The sequence below is a fragment of the Ursus arctos genome, unplaced genomic scaffold, assembly GCF_023065955.2.
Source record: "Ursus arctos isolate Adak ecotype North America unplaced genomic scaffold, UrsArc2.0 scaffold_3, whole genome shotgun sequence".
Classification (NCBI taxonomy): Eukaryota; Metazoa; Chordata; class Mammalia; order Carnivora; family Ursidae; genus Ursus; species Ursus arctos.
Genome location: NW_026622985.1, coordinates 101,110,795 through 101,125,123, shown reverse-complemented (window position 1 = coordinate 101,125,123; position 14,329 = coordinate 101,110,795). Strand labels below are relative to the sequence as shown.

Here is a 14,329-nt window from a genome sequence, read left to right as displayed (position 1 = left end):
AAGGACTAGTTCGCCAAGTAATTGGACGCAGTGAAAGCACACCATGGCCGATTACATGAAGGGAAACCACGTCACAGGGGGGCCCAGGCCCTGGCAGGGAGGGGCTGTAGTGCTGGGAACTCGAGTACGTGGAACCCGGATCTGGGGTGAAGGCCAGGGAGAACACGGAGGAAATTCCTGCCTAGGCCGCTCTGCACAGCAGACACGGAGCGCACGTGAACCACGTGGGGGGCCATGACAAAGTAGCCTACAAGGAAGCTGGGCCCTGAACCCCAGTGCTGCTGGCTTCCCCACTTCAGCTGAAAACCAAGGACAGAGCTCCTTCACCCGGGCCCCAGGGAGCTGCAAGCCTCCATGGCGTGGCCACCATATGCCACCTCTCCCTCAGCCAGGCCTGGCCAACTGTGCATCTCCCGTGGCTGGCAGGCAGGGGTGGGTCCTCGACGGGCCTCTGTTAAGACCTCAAAGGCTCGTGCGTGGCGTAGGCCTAATGGTGTTACCGACAGTGCAGCCGGGCAACCTCCTGATAAACACGTGGTTGTGGCCAAGGCTCGGGACACTTCGTGAAGTGGAAGGGCCTCCCGGCGAAACCACACACGGCACAGCCATCCGGAACGAACCGTGTGGATGGGCTAGGGGGACCAGGCTGGATTCCACTTACCCCGCAGCGCCCGCAGCCCCAGTGGAAAGTGTTAGAGTGGCAGGCAAGCCAAGGGCGCCTGGAACACGGGGCCATCAGCTGGGATTCTCCTATCACCATATCCTGTGGCGTCCGGATGGTATGAGGACGATCCTAAGCCAGAACCGAAGCCGAACCAGCTAGCGCTTAATTTTCTCATCTGTGGCTTGTCTACCTGGGTCCATCTGAAATCACTCTGTCTCCCTCCCCGGAGCTGGCACCGTCTTGCGACTAGGGGTCACGTCTGGAGCCCTGGCCGCAGGAGGCTGCGACCACCTGCCTACAGCCCATTAGAGGACGGAGGATGACGCCAAGAAAATGGTGCGAAAGATGGAAGGCCCCCCGCGCACAGCCCCGCGGCCCTCTGAGGTCCATGCAGCGATCCTGGCAGAGGTTCCGGGGCCACAGGGCCCTACCCCCGCTGCAGCAGGGCCTCAAGAGGACAGGACGTGGGGAGAGAGGAGGAAAATGCCACCCGAACTGTGAATGGAGCCCTCGTGCCCCGCGCGGGCTGCCGGGCCTGCGTGCCTGCCCCACGTCCTCAGTAACCGCAGCTCTGAAGCAAGACTTCACGGAGATGGAGGACAGCTGACATTATTAACAGTAACTGAAATGAATCTTGAAAAGACACATCATAAAGCAGAATAAACATTCTGCTTCCATAGGTTCAGATACTCATAAAATCTGATTTTTCTAGTTTCTTCTCAGTTACTCCATCTTCTGTGAAATATTGACATCTGTTAAATCTTTCAAAAACCTATTTTAGATGAAGCCAGGTCTGTGCCAAGAACTCCTGCAGTCATCTGCGTCAGGACGATGCACTGCGAGCAGACCCGGGGACTGCACTCCCCCCACCCAGGGAAAAGGCACACAGCGCCAGCGCGCTCCCTCCGCGCAGCCTCGCGGGGCCTGGGAGCCCAAGCTCAGCTCCCGTGTGCACGCAACAGTGAGCACCACTCACGTACAACGTTCCTATGAAATTCTCTCCAGAAGGAAATGTAAAGCAGAACTAGGGGACATACTGATTTTAAAACTCGGTGACCCAGAGAATCGTGAACGTGTGTTAGAGCCTTTCTTACAGCTCACACTACACAGAAGGCACTTCTCCCAAGTCGAAGTCGGCCCCAGACCACACTGCTCAGAGAGCTGAACGCTTCGAGTTAAGGGTATTCTCTCTCTAAAAATCTGTAACAAATTTATTCAGTGTAGGAGAATGCTCATGAGCGATTTCAAAAAAAAAAAAAATCCAAAGGCAAATTATTTAAGAATTACATCACATTTCACAGTGGGGAAAGGACAGAATAGCCATTCATATGAGAAAATAAAAACTAGACTCCATACTTCACTAAAAAATTCTAGAAGGATTAGTATTTTAAACATTTTTAGAAGGTAAATAAATAGGGACAGAAATAACTAAACTGAGAGGAAAAAACACAAAGTCCACAGAATCAACTAGGTAAAAACCTGCAGTTTCTGAACGCTTCATCCCAAACAGGTGTTTCATATTTTATAGATCATAATCTGAATGGAAATAAAAACACAACAGACTTAAAAATCATCAGAAATGAAGGATGTTTCATACATTAAACTTGGAAGTAATTTTAAAAACTCCAATTTGTGAACAAAAAGGCTGTAAATACTCAGCAGAGCAACTAACAAAGAAAACAGAAAAACGATAAAATCAGGTGTCCATTAATAGGAAAGTACTAAAAGCTAGTCTTTCCAGAATGAACAGATGTGAGGAAAGAGAAGCAACTCTCGCCACAGACTGACCAGTGGCTCCTAGGCCTCGACAGGACAGCCATTCCTCGACAGGAAACACAAGCTGCTCAACCACAAGGAGAAAACGTAAACAAACCAGGAACAGCAGAAAATCTGAAGATACCAGTAACTGGAAAACGGGCCAAGAGCAGAGGACTTTGCAGGCAAGGCACCTCTCCTCGTTAAGGACATAGCACAGAAGGTGTCCCAGTGAAACAAAGACCAGGACCGGACCTCCCGCACACTCGGGAGCCCTAGAGGACTTCAAGTCAGAGAATCCAGCATTACCACCCAGCTCTCTCATTTAACAGGAAGAAAAAGCTGCAGCCAAGCACATATTCCCACAAAAATCAACTACTAAAACCAGACTACTGAGAACAAGAGGAAATACCCCTACTCTCAGTATTAACCATTAGGTAAGAAAAAATGGGGGGAGGAGGGGACAGGAGAAAACTAGTAGGGCTTTCTAAGCTATAAAAAATTGATAGTTTTAAAAACAAGAGTAAGCCAAGGGGCGCCTGGGTGGCTCAGTCGGTTGAGCATCTGACTCTTGGTTTCGGCTCAGGTCTTGATCTCAGGACCTCAGCCCTGTGGTGGGCTCCACACTGGGCGTAGAGCCAGCTTCAGATTCTCTCCCCGAAGGCGCCTAGGGGCTCAGTCGGTGAAGTGTCTGCCCTCGGCTCAGGCCATGATCTCAGGGTCCTGGGATCGAGCCCCGCATTGGGCTCCCTACTCAGGGGGGAGTCTGCTTCTCCCCCTGTGTGCTTTTCCCTGTTCGTGCTCTCTCTTGCTCTCTCGTGCGCTCTCTCCCCCCCTCCTCCTCTGCCCTTCTCTCACCTCTAAAAAATAAAGTAAGATGAAAACAGAATAGGCCAAAAAGCACAGTGAAGGGACCAGATAAAAAGGCAATAGAAAAACTTACTTTCTCACTCAGGTATACACAACAGCCAGTTGGTAAGGAAATCAGATAGGGGTGGGTACCCAGAGGTGACCGTGCCTTTCGTTTCGAAGCATATGGAGCACCCGAGATAGGTTTGAATACAAGCTGCGCCTTCTGGCAACCACTACAAACCGACACGGGGTGATCCTGGCATAAAATAGGACCAAAAGAATGAAAGAGAGGAGTCCCAAAACAGCTGTATGTCTAATGGAAATGTGTAAGAGGAACACGGAAAGACATCTGGGAGAAAGTCAGATGTTTTCAGCACAGATATTCCACGTAAGTTAAAGAAGCAAAGACACAAATACCTGTGTAAGTACAAGAGAAAGGGAGAAAACTTGGTTGTGGAAGATGTAGCATATTAAACCAAAGGTCAAAACAAAGCCAGCTTTTTGAGATATTAAGACGACCACAGAATAAGTCCAATGAACAGATGACCACTGCAAAGGGCCACCCCCTCCACAGAACAGGCAAAGGACTAAGACCCCACCGTGACAGGAACCTATGGATCCCAGAACCGGGAAAAACATAGGTTATGCTCCACCCAATTCATTAACCAAAGAAATGTCCAGTTTAGAAATCACTGACAGTCTTTACAAGTTACGTGAGGAATCCATTGTTGACGGGGAAGTATTCTTTGTGGAAAGTGATGCCTGTCAATTTTCATGCACACGTTGCAACCCAACTATTCAACTTCTAGCAATCTAATTTAGCGCAACTACTCCTGCAAGAACAGACTGGGGGTAAAAGCTGCAAACCACCCCTACTGGGGTGCACAAGATAATCAGGCCAAGGCCACAACAGGCGCAAAGGGCGAGTGAGCACACAGCACGCACTGGGCCAGCCGGCCCAGCCAGGCACTCTGGAACCAACTGGGAATCCAATCCCTGCTGGACAGATGACTGGCAACAACTCGTAGGACAATGTGGGAACGTTTCCTCACGCCTTCTAAACAGTCCTTCATGCTTTCCCAACGCCCTTGAACACATTATCACAGATCAACGCACTCTGCAGGGACCCTTCCAACGGTCCACAGACGAGGGAAACAAGGAGAGATGGTGGGCGGGACACGCAGAGCCCACCCTTCCCTCTCTGCCAGCTCTGGATTTGATGTTAGTGCTCCGGCACCCTATCGAGCAACCCCAAAGTCTCAGATAAGAGGTAATCTGCTCACATAAATGGTTCTGGGAACATTGGACAGCTACATGCAGAAGAATGGAACTTGACCACTCTCTCACACCGTACACAAAGATAAACTCCAAATGGTTGAAAGACCTCGATGTGAGACAGGAATCCATCAAAATCCTAGAGGAGAACATAGGCAGCAACCTCTACGACATCAGCCACAGCAACCTTTTTCATGACACATCTCCAAAGGCAAGAGAAACAAAAGATGAAATGAACTTGTGGGACTTCCTCAAGATAAAAAGCTTCTGCACAGCCAAGGAAACAGTCAAAAAAACTAAGAGGCAGCCCACAGAATGGGAGAAGATATCTGCAAATGACACTACAGATAAAAGACTGGTATCCAAGATCTACAAAGAACTTCTCAAACTCAATACACGAGAAACAACAAATCATAAAATGGGCAGAAGATATGAAGACACTTTTCCAATGAAGACATACAAATGGCTAACAGACACATGAAAAAATGTTCAAAATCATTAGCCATCAGGGAAATTCAAATCAAAACCACACTGAGATACCATCTTACGCCAGTTAGAATGGCAAAAATTGACAAGGCAAGAAACAACAATTGCTGGAGAGGATGTGGAGAAAGGGGATCCCTCCTACATTGTTGGTGGGAATGCAAGTTGGTACAGCCACTATGGAAAGCAGTGTTGAGGTCCCTTAAAAAGTTAAAAATTGAGCTACCCTATGACCCAGCCATTGCACTACTGGGTGTTTACCCCAAAGATACAGACGTAGTGAAGAGAAGGGCCATATGCACCCCAATGTTCGTAGCAGCATTGTCCACAATAGCTAAATCGTGGAAGGAGCCGAGATGCCCTTCAACAGATGACTGGATTAAGAAGTTGTGGTCCATATATACAACGGAATATTACTCAGCCATCAGAAAGAACGACTTCTCAACATTTGCTGCAACATGGACGGCACTGGAGGAGATAATGCTAAGTGAAATAAGTCAAGCAGAGAAATTATCATATGATTTCTCTCATCTATGGAACATAAGAACTAGGATGATCGGTAGGGGAAGAAAGGGATAAAGAAAGGGGGGGTAATCAGAAGGGGGAATGAAACATGAGAGACTATGGACTCTGAGAAACAAACTGAGGGCATCAGAGGGGAGGGGGTGGGGGAATGGGATAGACCAGTGATGGGTAGTAAGGAGGGCACGTATTGCATGGTGCACTGGGTGTTATACGCAACTAATGAATCATGGAACTTTACATCAAAAACCAGGGATGTACTGTATGGTGACTGACATAAGAGAAAAAAATAATAATTAAAAAAAAAAAAAAAAGAGGTAATCTGCTCAGGCTCAGGGGTGATTAGCAGCGACGTTCCTAACATAGGCAGTGGGCAGAGTGGCCAGGCAGCGTGGCTTCGTAAGGCCCTCGGCATGTCCTCCCCACCACCTTGATGCCAAAGAGGGTCAGCTCACCAAAGGGAGAGCTGAAGGAAAAGACAACTGAACAGCTTTGTTCTGGTGGTCCGATTTTCCTAGTATCTTTGTTAATGTATGTGTGTAAGTATAAAGCGCATATGATACTGTGTATTCATGACATTTATGATGGAACACACCATCAATATGGGAAAATACCACTACTTCATATCCTTTTAGGGGAAATTTACCTCCAAACGTTAGGCTGGGAAATCAATGAAAGAACTGTTCAGAGTGCTTGCTCTGGCAGCGCACAGACTAACACTGAATGATACAAGGATGATTAGCATGGCCCCCACTCAAGGAGGACCCACAAATTTGTGACACGTTCCATAGTTCAATGAACAGAGGGTAAGGGAAGGAAAAATAAGACAAAAACAGAGGAGACAAACCGTAAGTGTCTGAACTCTCGGGAACAAACAGGGTTGCTAGCAGGGAGCAGGGAGCAGGGTGAGGGGATGGGGTAACTGGGTGGCGGGCATTACGGAAGACTGACAAATCACTAACTTCTACCCCTGAAACCAATAATACACTATATCTCAATTAACTGAATTTAAATAAAGAATGTAAAAATGAAAAAAAACACTTTAGGAAAGAACCACAACCACATAACTTGGTACATTAAAAACTGTACACAAACAGGAATGTTGGTGTACTGATACTCAAAACAATCTAAGTCTATTATCATAGAAACGAAATGGGGGAAATGCCTGAGAAATGAGCCTCCCGCAGGCTTCAGACCCCACACAACTCCCAATTTCACTGCATGCGTGTTTGGGGACGGAGGGACAGCGCCAGGAGCCACGCTTTTGCTCAGGCTGCCTCTGGAAAAGACTGAAGTCTAACCCACATCCTACCATCCACCCGCCCCCACCACACCAGCCTGTGCACTCAGTCCTGTTTGTGGGCGCGGGGCAGAGGGTCACACCACAGTAAGGTGGTCCTCCCAAAGCAGGAGAAAGGAGCCAATCCGACTTCTGCAACATCACCTCCAGCTCCAAGGTCCTTCCACGAGGCTCCCTGCCACCTGCTAACGAAGGCCTATGTTCTCTGTGTTTTCCTACCCATGTGTGGAACGCTTTCAGATTCAGGATGCAGTCCCCAATGGTCAGCAAAAGAGGGTGGTGGGGTGGGGAGAAGGGCATGACAGCAGACACACTTTCCTGACACATATCAATCCCGTATGGAATAAACTGCAGTTCACTGGACTGTGAAACTGAACATTTACTAGTCAGGGGTACGAACTGCAAAGAAATGTCGTAAACCAAGATGCACCCTCAAGCCTTCCGAAACCACACCTGGTCATTACTTGGCACGAAGGAGCAGGGGATGATGCTGTCCCAGGTGAACAAGGAGGAATGGAGAGGGACAGCTACTGCCATGCTGGGCTTACTCCTCGAGCACCAGCTCAGTGAGTGGTGCCCCCCAAAGGGCCTCTACTCTTCCGACGGTTCCAACCCCAGAACAGATCCTCCGTTTTCTGAATGCTCAGACACAAATAAAAGTACCAACAGTCCCCTTGGGGTTCCCCACTAAATGATTCATCGACCCAGGTAGTCTAAAGATTGCCTGACACAAAGGCAAGAACAAAGTATTTGCCACCTAAGGTCAAAAAGCGAGCTGATGGGCTTCTTGGTGCCCACGTCCACTTCTCCCTAACAAGGGAAAGTCCAAAGTCCCTGCCAGTCCTGGTCTCTGGAAATCAGTGATCGCTTTAACTTCTAGATCTCTGACTGATATGGCTGATCAGGTTAAGAGCTGTTGTAACTTTCCCTCCCTTTACCCTCCCGAATGTCAAGATGTAGGAACTAATTCAGCCAAAAAAACCCTATCTGGCCTATTGTAGTCCCAACTGTTAATCATACTCAGAACCAAGGTCTAGATCTAATTAATGCAACTCACTACAGCTCAAGGAATAGCATTCTCACAGCTGATGAAGAACACGAGGTCACCCATATGACCAGATCGGGAGAAGTATCTAAAATCAAAGCAGAAGCATTACAACAGACTGTAAGGAAACAGGAAATGTGGATGGAGAAGAAAGTGGAAGTCGATGTTTCCTGAGGGAATGGCATCACTCAAGCGCCGGATGCCCAAGCACTGACCACAGAAACACCTGCGGCGGCACGAGAACCTCCTATCTTTGTTTTTACGTGTAAGCCACTGGGTCATACAGGTCAACCCCTCTTGAGCACAGTGTCAAGTGTTCAATTTACCAAGCAATTCTGTGCTTGAAAACCTCCAGGAACGGTTAACAACTACCTCTATCCTGTGACTGCACATGCTGGTGGCTAACTTTTGCCACTACTGAGAAGCAACAGCAGAGACAATACAACCAAGTATCAACTACTGTTAGATTCTCTGAAAATGAAAATATTTTCAATTCACTATGTAGTGCTTCAAAGAAAAACAAGAAGAGCAGTCCCTGAAGAGGTTGGTGACAGCTGGAGGTAGGCAATCAAGGAGAAACCTTAAACCTTTAGAAGATACACAGGAACAACAACTGACTGGAAAGATGCTATCGCCCCCTCGAGCTTTGCCATTCTGCAAGCAACAGACGTCAGCAGACTAAGTACACCGATTACAAGAGCAGCTTCAGTCAATCTAAAGCTAACCCTACAAACGTCTACAATTTGCCCCTGAAAGAACTGCAAAGAAAAGGGAAGAAAGACAAATCGCCATTCGTGCAGCCACTAACATCATCGCCCCTTCACTATAAAGTCACTGAGTTTCCAAACTCACAGCTGTATCCTCTGGAACTGTAAAGGACAGGGAGAGAAAGCAAAATCCATTGTAACTCAATCAGACCAACTGAGGGACCACCACAGGGGAACAGGGAAATCGAGCAGCCTGACATCCCCTCAAGACTGTGCTGTCCCATCTCCCATGACGATAAGGATTTCTGCCCCCAACAAAGATATGCAGCACTCAGCAGACAGGACACACAGCGTGTGACAGACAGTGCACCCGGGACACAGGCATGTCAGGCTGGGCGCCCCGCTGCCTCTTTCCAAAGGCATCCAAGACTACAGCAACACAGAGAAGCGTAGGGACCAACAAATGACCAGAGCCTGCCATGTCCACTACAAGCTGTCCTCGCACGTCATTCCTCATGTGAGCGATGCTGCCGGTGCTGGAAGACGCCTCACGGCTCAGGGTGAAAGGGACTCCTTGAACACCTCAGCGACAGGTAAGCTCCCCACCCTATTAACTAATTCGTAAAAGGAACGTTCCTACCAACAACACAAGTGCAGAACAAAGGCCATCTTCTCCGGTGCCAATGAAGCACATTTGACGGGGATGCTCCCCACAAAGACATTTCAACAGACTCTGACGTCAGCAACCTTCTGCCTGTACCATGCGTCGTGAGGGTTTACAGCGGGAGGTGCACCCTGCAGTCTCAACCACCCCCAGAAGGTTCACAAACTTGACACCACAGTCTAGTGCAGTGCCTCCCAGGAGGCTCTAATTAATAGATTAGGAAGGACTTCTTGTCAAGCACCTGGTGTCCCTAAGGGACCATCAAGCTGCTCTATCAGGAGGTTCATCCCACCCACCCTTAATGACAACCGTAAATTCCACGTCTGCTCAGTTCCAGGTACTGACTGCGGTTCCTCAATGACAAAGAAACTGTCTATCCTAACAGCCTGAACAAAAGTAGGCTTCCTACTATCAGATTTTCAGTTTGTGAACCTACGACGGTCCTCTCTGTGTGACACACCTCCAGGTCTCTCTTATCCAGAGGCCTGGAGAGCTAGGACAGCACCTTTCCGCACCTTCCGTGGCTTCCCCTACACTTCAACGGTCTTCAAGAGCTAACTGCTTTTTTTTTTATAGTTTCTATGAAAGTTTCTACGATATTCTTTGTTTTCAACAAAAACACAATTGATTCTGTAAAAGACTCTAGAGTACTTGGGCCTTCCAATTGGGCCTTCACAGACAGAAATTTGTCTGTCATGAAGAAACCACCCTTGGTCCCCTGTCTTTCTGGCAGGACCCTATGCTTAACCAAAACAAAGTTGAGTGGGGTCATTCAAATGCAAGCCATGACCAGTTTAACAACCCTTTGGCTGGAATTGTAGTTGTCCGTGGTGACTGTGACAAATTTTACACATTAAAAAAAAAGACCTTTATTTTTCTTCCCATCTAGGTCACCCCACGACTTTGCCATGCATATCACATCTTTAAATGAGCTGGCATCAAACGTGTCCTAGAAAACTAGAACCTACTTAGAAAGAATGAAAAAGTTGTATAGCCATTTCTTCCTTCCCCGTAAAAATGTTACCATAGGAGAAGCTTCAATAAACTGCTAATCGTTATATAACATGAACAGGAAAATCTTCACCAACCCTTCAAATACGCTGAGGAAAAGGAATGCATGTCACTCAGTACCGGCGTCCACCCTGAGGAACAGAACTCAACAGGAATGAAGGGACACTGGAGGCCCAGGCACAAAATCATACACAGACACAAGAAGGCTACAGGCCCCACTCAGGAAAGAATGCACCAAACACATTCGCATTTATTTCTTTTTTAAGCAAATGACAAAGACCCAGTTTACCAGCTTTACGTTTTTAAACCTAAGCTTAACATTACATATTTAAACAATTGTCAAATCTTACTAAGTTGCCAGCATTCATGCACAACTAGAAAAACATCCTCAATTTATTATTAAACGAGAAATGTATTACCATTAATGCATTAATATCTCTCACTACTAAATACTGAAAAAAATTGAAATTATTTTTTGTGGAAGATTCATCCTGGCAATGTTAACTTCACAGCAGGCTGACTCTACTTGGCTCACGTTTCAAACACAATGGAAAAGCAGGTCCGTGCTGGTGTTAGTGTACGAAAGAGTCACGGCCACCTTGGATTACGTTTAATAAAAAAAGCAAAGTGCATACAGAGATTTACAACAATTTTAAAGACAAAAAAAAACCAAAACAGAACAAAAACAAAAAAACAAAACAAAACAAAAGCCAAAAACAAAAAAAACCCCAAACAATGGTCCTATTATGTGGTCCCAACAATAAACTCAAAAGTCTATGACAAATAGGGCTCCGGTGAGCTGTGTATAAATACTTTAGATTAGGTACAGTTATACGGAAAGTTGAGTTCGTTTGAAATCTTCAAAAAAAAGCGTTCCTGTCAGTCCTCAACGGTGCCCGTTACAGCTAACATTCCTGCTACACGCGTGCGTTGTTACTTGTTATCCAAGCGTAGCAGCTGCTCCTTACCATTTATCATTAAGGACTTTAACTGGCCATTCTCTTCAACTTCCACTCTTTCTTCACCATTATCCACAATTCTGAAAGAAAAAATGCATTTCAAACCTTTCTTTAAAGTCAATACATGTGATGTATCTATTTTAAAAAACCATTAATTCCCATTGGCATATATGAAATCACTAATCTTGAGGGTAAAAACACAGGTAAAGCAACCTGACAATTCTTTTTTAAAATGCATTTCGTCTGACAGATACTGCACAGCTCAACACTGCATACGTAATACTCATGAAAATGGTAGATGTTTCTGGGTTTTATGGCTCTAGCAGCGCTCAAAGTTACTATACATTACGATGTTGTTACACATTTTAAACGTGGCTCTACGTAAAGATTACCCCACTATAGAAATATTAAGCAGCAGTTCAAAAGGCAAAGCTCTGACATTAAAAGTAAAAAATCCCACCGGTGCCAGATTTAACACACAACCTATACTTTACACTCGGGGCGTGTGTGTGTGTGCACGCGCAATGGACATGTGGCACCTGTGAAACAGTACACCTACTGATTTAAAAAGTATAGATAACCACCATACCTCTTTGTAGTGATTTTTCTGCCATTAACCATTTTAGTAGAAGTCGATATAGATTTGAAGCTGCCCATCCCGCTACCACCAAATGCCGTGGAAGAGAATGAAGTGATGCCCCCGTGACCTGGTGACGCGAAGGAAGTAAATCCTGTGGGAAAACAGGAAGATTAGCGACCAATGTGTCCAGTACTAACGTAACCAAGTATGAGTAATGGGAAAAGCACGGAGGAACGGATGAAACCAAGGAGAGCACTGCCTGAGCAGAGCAGCCTCAGAACCACAAGGAGGAAAGAGGGCATGTGCTCCTCTGGAGGCTGGAGAGCAGGAGAGTCCCCCTCCCCTTCTTGCATCCTATTTCCTCCCCCTCTTTCCCCAGCACTCTGCTGAGCCCACTGGCAGCTCATCCCAGAGACAGGCGGCCAGCTCGGCACCACACGCCACAGAGGAGTGGGATGGCAATAGGCATCGTTATGTCGCAGGGGCAGAGCGGCTTCGCCAGCACAGAATGCCAAACCCAACCTGCTTACCTTCTCCTTGCAATGTGACCAGGAAGGGGTGAAACTCTGAATTATTAAAAACCTCAAATAATTTTAGGAAGAATACCGCAAACAGTTACTAAAAAAATATGGATCTACGTAATTCATTTGTGGACAACATTTTCAATTATGGTAATCACGCTACAGACGCTAAAATCCCTGATTTCCACAAGTTACACAAAAGCAAACCAACCTCTGATACTGAGAATGGTTTGCTTGTTTCAAGAAACTACTTGTCCCACTTTGAAAATATTCACATAAGAACAGATCTCCATACTCCCTAAACATGACTCTTTACAAGGCTCCCAGAAGTAGGGTCTGCATCCACACACCCCCCTCACAACACATTAGCCACGCATTTCTTAAATGAAGTACCGTTCTGTGGATGTACTCAACCAGCTTTCTTGGACTCCCCCTTCAGCCTGAGCAAATTCACCTTCAGCAGACCGTGCGGGCCCTAAGGAAGGTCTGCTGGAGAGAGGCCGTCGGCAGGAGCCCTCTGCACCCAAGTGCAGTCAGACCAACCATTTACCTGCGTGGGGCCAGCACACGCTTGAAGGGAACAACACTGAGCTGTATGTTGCAGGGCAGCCTTCGTAACAAGCACTGCCAATTCTTCCCATGTAGCATTTGAAATAAAAATCAGAGAATCAGAAAAAACAAGAGCTCCTCTATTAAGAGGAACTATACGAACTTCAAAGAAAAGATTCTAATTCTTCAGATAAAATACATAATTATATCATGCCACATGAATATTACTCTGGTCGATGAGCTGACTTTTTTTAAGATTTTTTTTTTACGTAACCTCTACACCCAACGTGGGGCTCAAACTCACAACCGTGAGGATCAAGAGTCGCGTGCTCCACTGACCAAGCCAGCTGGGCACCCCAGATGAGCTGCTTTTCAACAGCCCGCTGCCGCTGTGGGGCAGGGCGCTCGCACACAAGGGCGCCCCCAGTGCACTCTGCGTGGCCACGGGCACTCACACACAGTGTGAGAGCTGCACCTTCTGATCCCATCAACCTGGACCCTCCTGGAGTACTACCTACTGTTTTTATAGCTGCCAAGAAGTTAGACAAAAAGGATTCAGGGAGATTGTCTACAAGTGGGTTTTTTCAGAATTACTTATCCCAAATCAAAAACTCGTTTTAACCAGGAATTTCATTAAATGTTAACCTTTAAGAGTAAGATTAGAAGTGGATTTTCAAGTAAAACATTCTTAGGAAAACTGGGGGGCAGTACAGGTTACAAACTACAGATCTTGTACACGTGAAACTACCGACAAACCTACAAAGCTATTCTAACCAAAAGAAACAGACATTCTTCGAACTGCTCTAACGGAAACTGCGATCATGTGTCGGACATTAAATCTAAGGATTTAATACCTGTATCAAAAGAAGGAAACCCTCCTCCAAAAGATGGAAATCCACTGAAGGCAGAGAAAAACGACCCCGTGCCTCGGTTCCTGCTTCCACGGGGGCCTCTTCGACTCCCAAAAAAGTCCTCAAATGGGTCTTCTAAAAACAAACAGATACAGTTTGTAAAGTCTTTATTCCAGCTTACTTTTTCATGGGAGAGCTGCGATAAGGGGAACTGGGTTAACACCTCATGTTATTCCATCAGAAGAAAAAACTTATCAACAAGTTGTAACAAAGCTTATCTACAGCGCAACCAAAGTTCATCTAATAACCAGCAGCTTTACTTACTCGTTTAATTCAACTACACCTAGAATACATTACGGAATAAATAGCCAGACTGTTGATACAATCACTCTATATAACAAATGTAGAATTCGGGATCACTCATGTGCGCTTCAAACTCAGGGAGCGGAGTTATTTTTGTGTTTTCTCCTGTCAAGACTTTATTTAAATTCAAGTTAGCACAGATACTATCGGTCTCAGAGAGAGAATTTACTGATTCATCAGTTGCATACAACACTCAGTGTTCTTTACGTTAAGTGTCCTCCTTAATGC

The 14,329-nt window shown here is 46.3% G+C and overlaps 1 protein-coding gene and 1 non-coding gene across 10 annotated transcripts in view; one reads left to right on the top strand and one right to left on the bottom strand.

The window, feature by feature from the left end:
* Positions 1-14,329, bottom strand: part of DNAJB6 (DnaJ heat shock protein family (Hsp40) member B6) — a 71,402-nt gene that overhangs the window by 16,628 nt on the left and 40,445 nt on the right. For all 9 annotated transcript variants that reach the window (XM_057304206.1, XM_057304207.1, XM_026479231.4 and 6 more), the window contains exons 6-8: positions 13,742-13,873; positions 11,827-11,968; positions 11,247-11,317 (exon numbers count right to left, since the gene is read on the bottom strand). In XM_057304206.1, coding sequence (XP_057160189.1) covers positions 11,247-11,317; positions 11,827-11,968; positions 13,742-13,873 — 345 coding nt within the window. The remainder of the gene's footprint in view (positions 1-11,246; positions 11,318-11,826; positions 11,969-13,741; positions 13,874-14,329) is intronic.
* LOC113241542 (U6 spliceosomal RNA) lies at positions 6,241-6,346 on the top strand. The gene has a single exon (XR_003311619.1). It is a non-coding gene; the product is annotated as a U6 spliceosomal RNA (small nuclear RNA).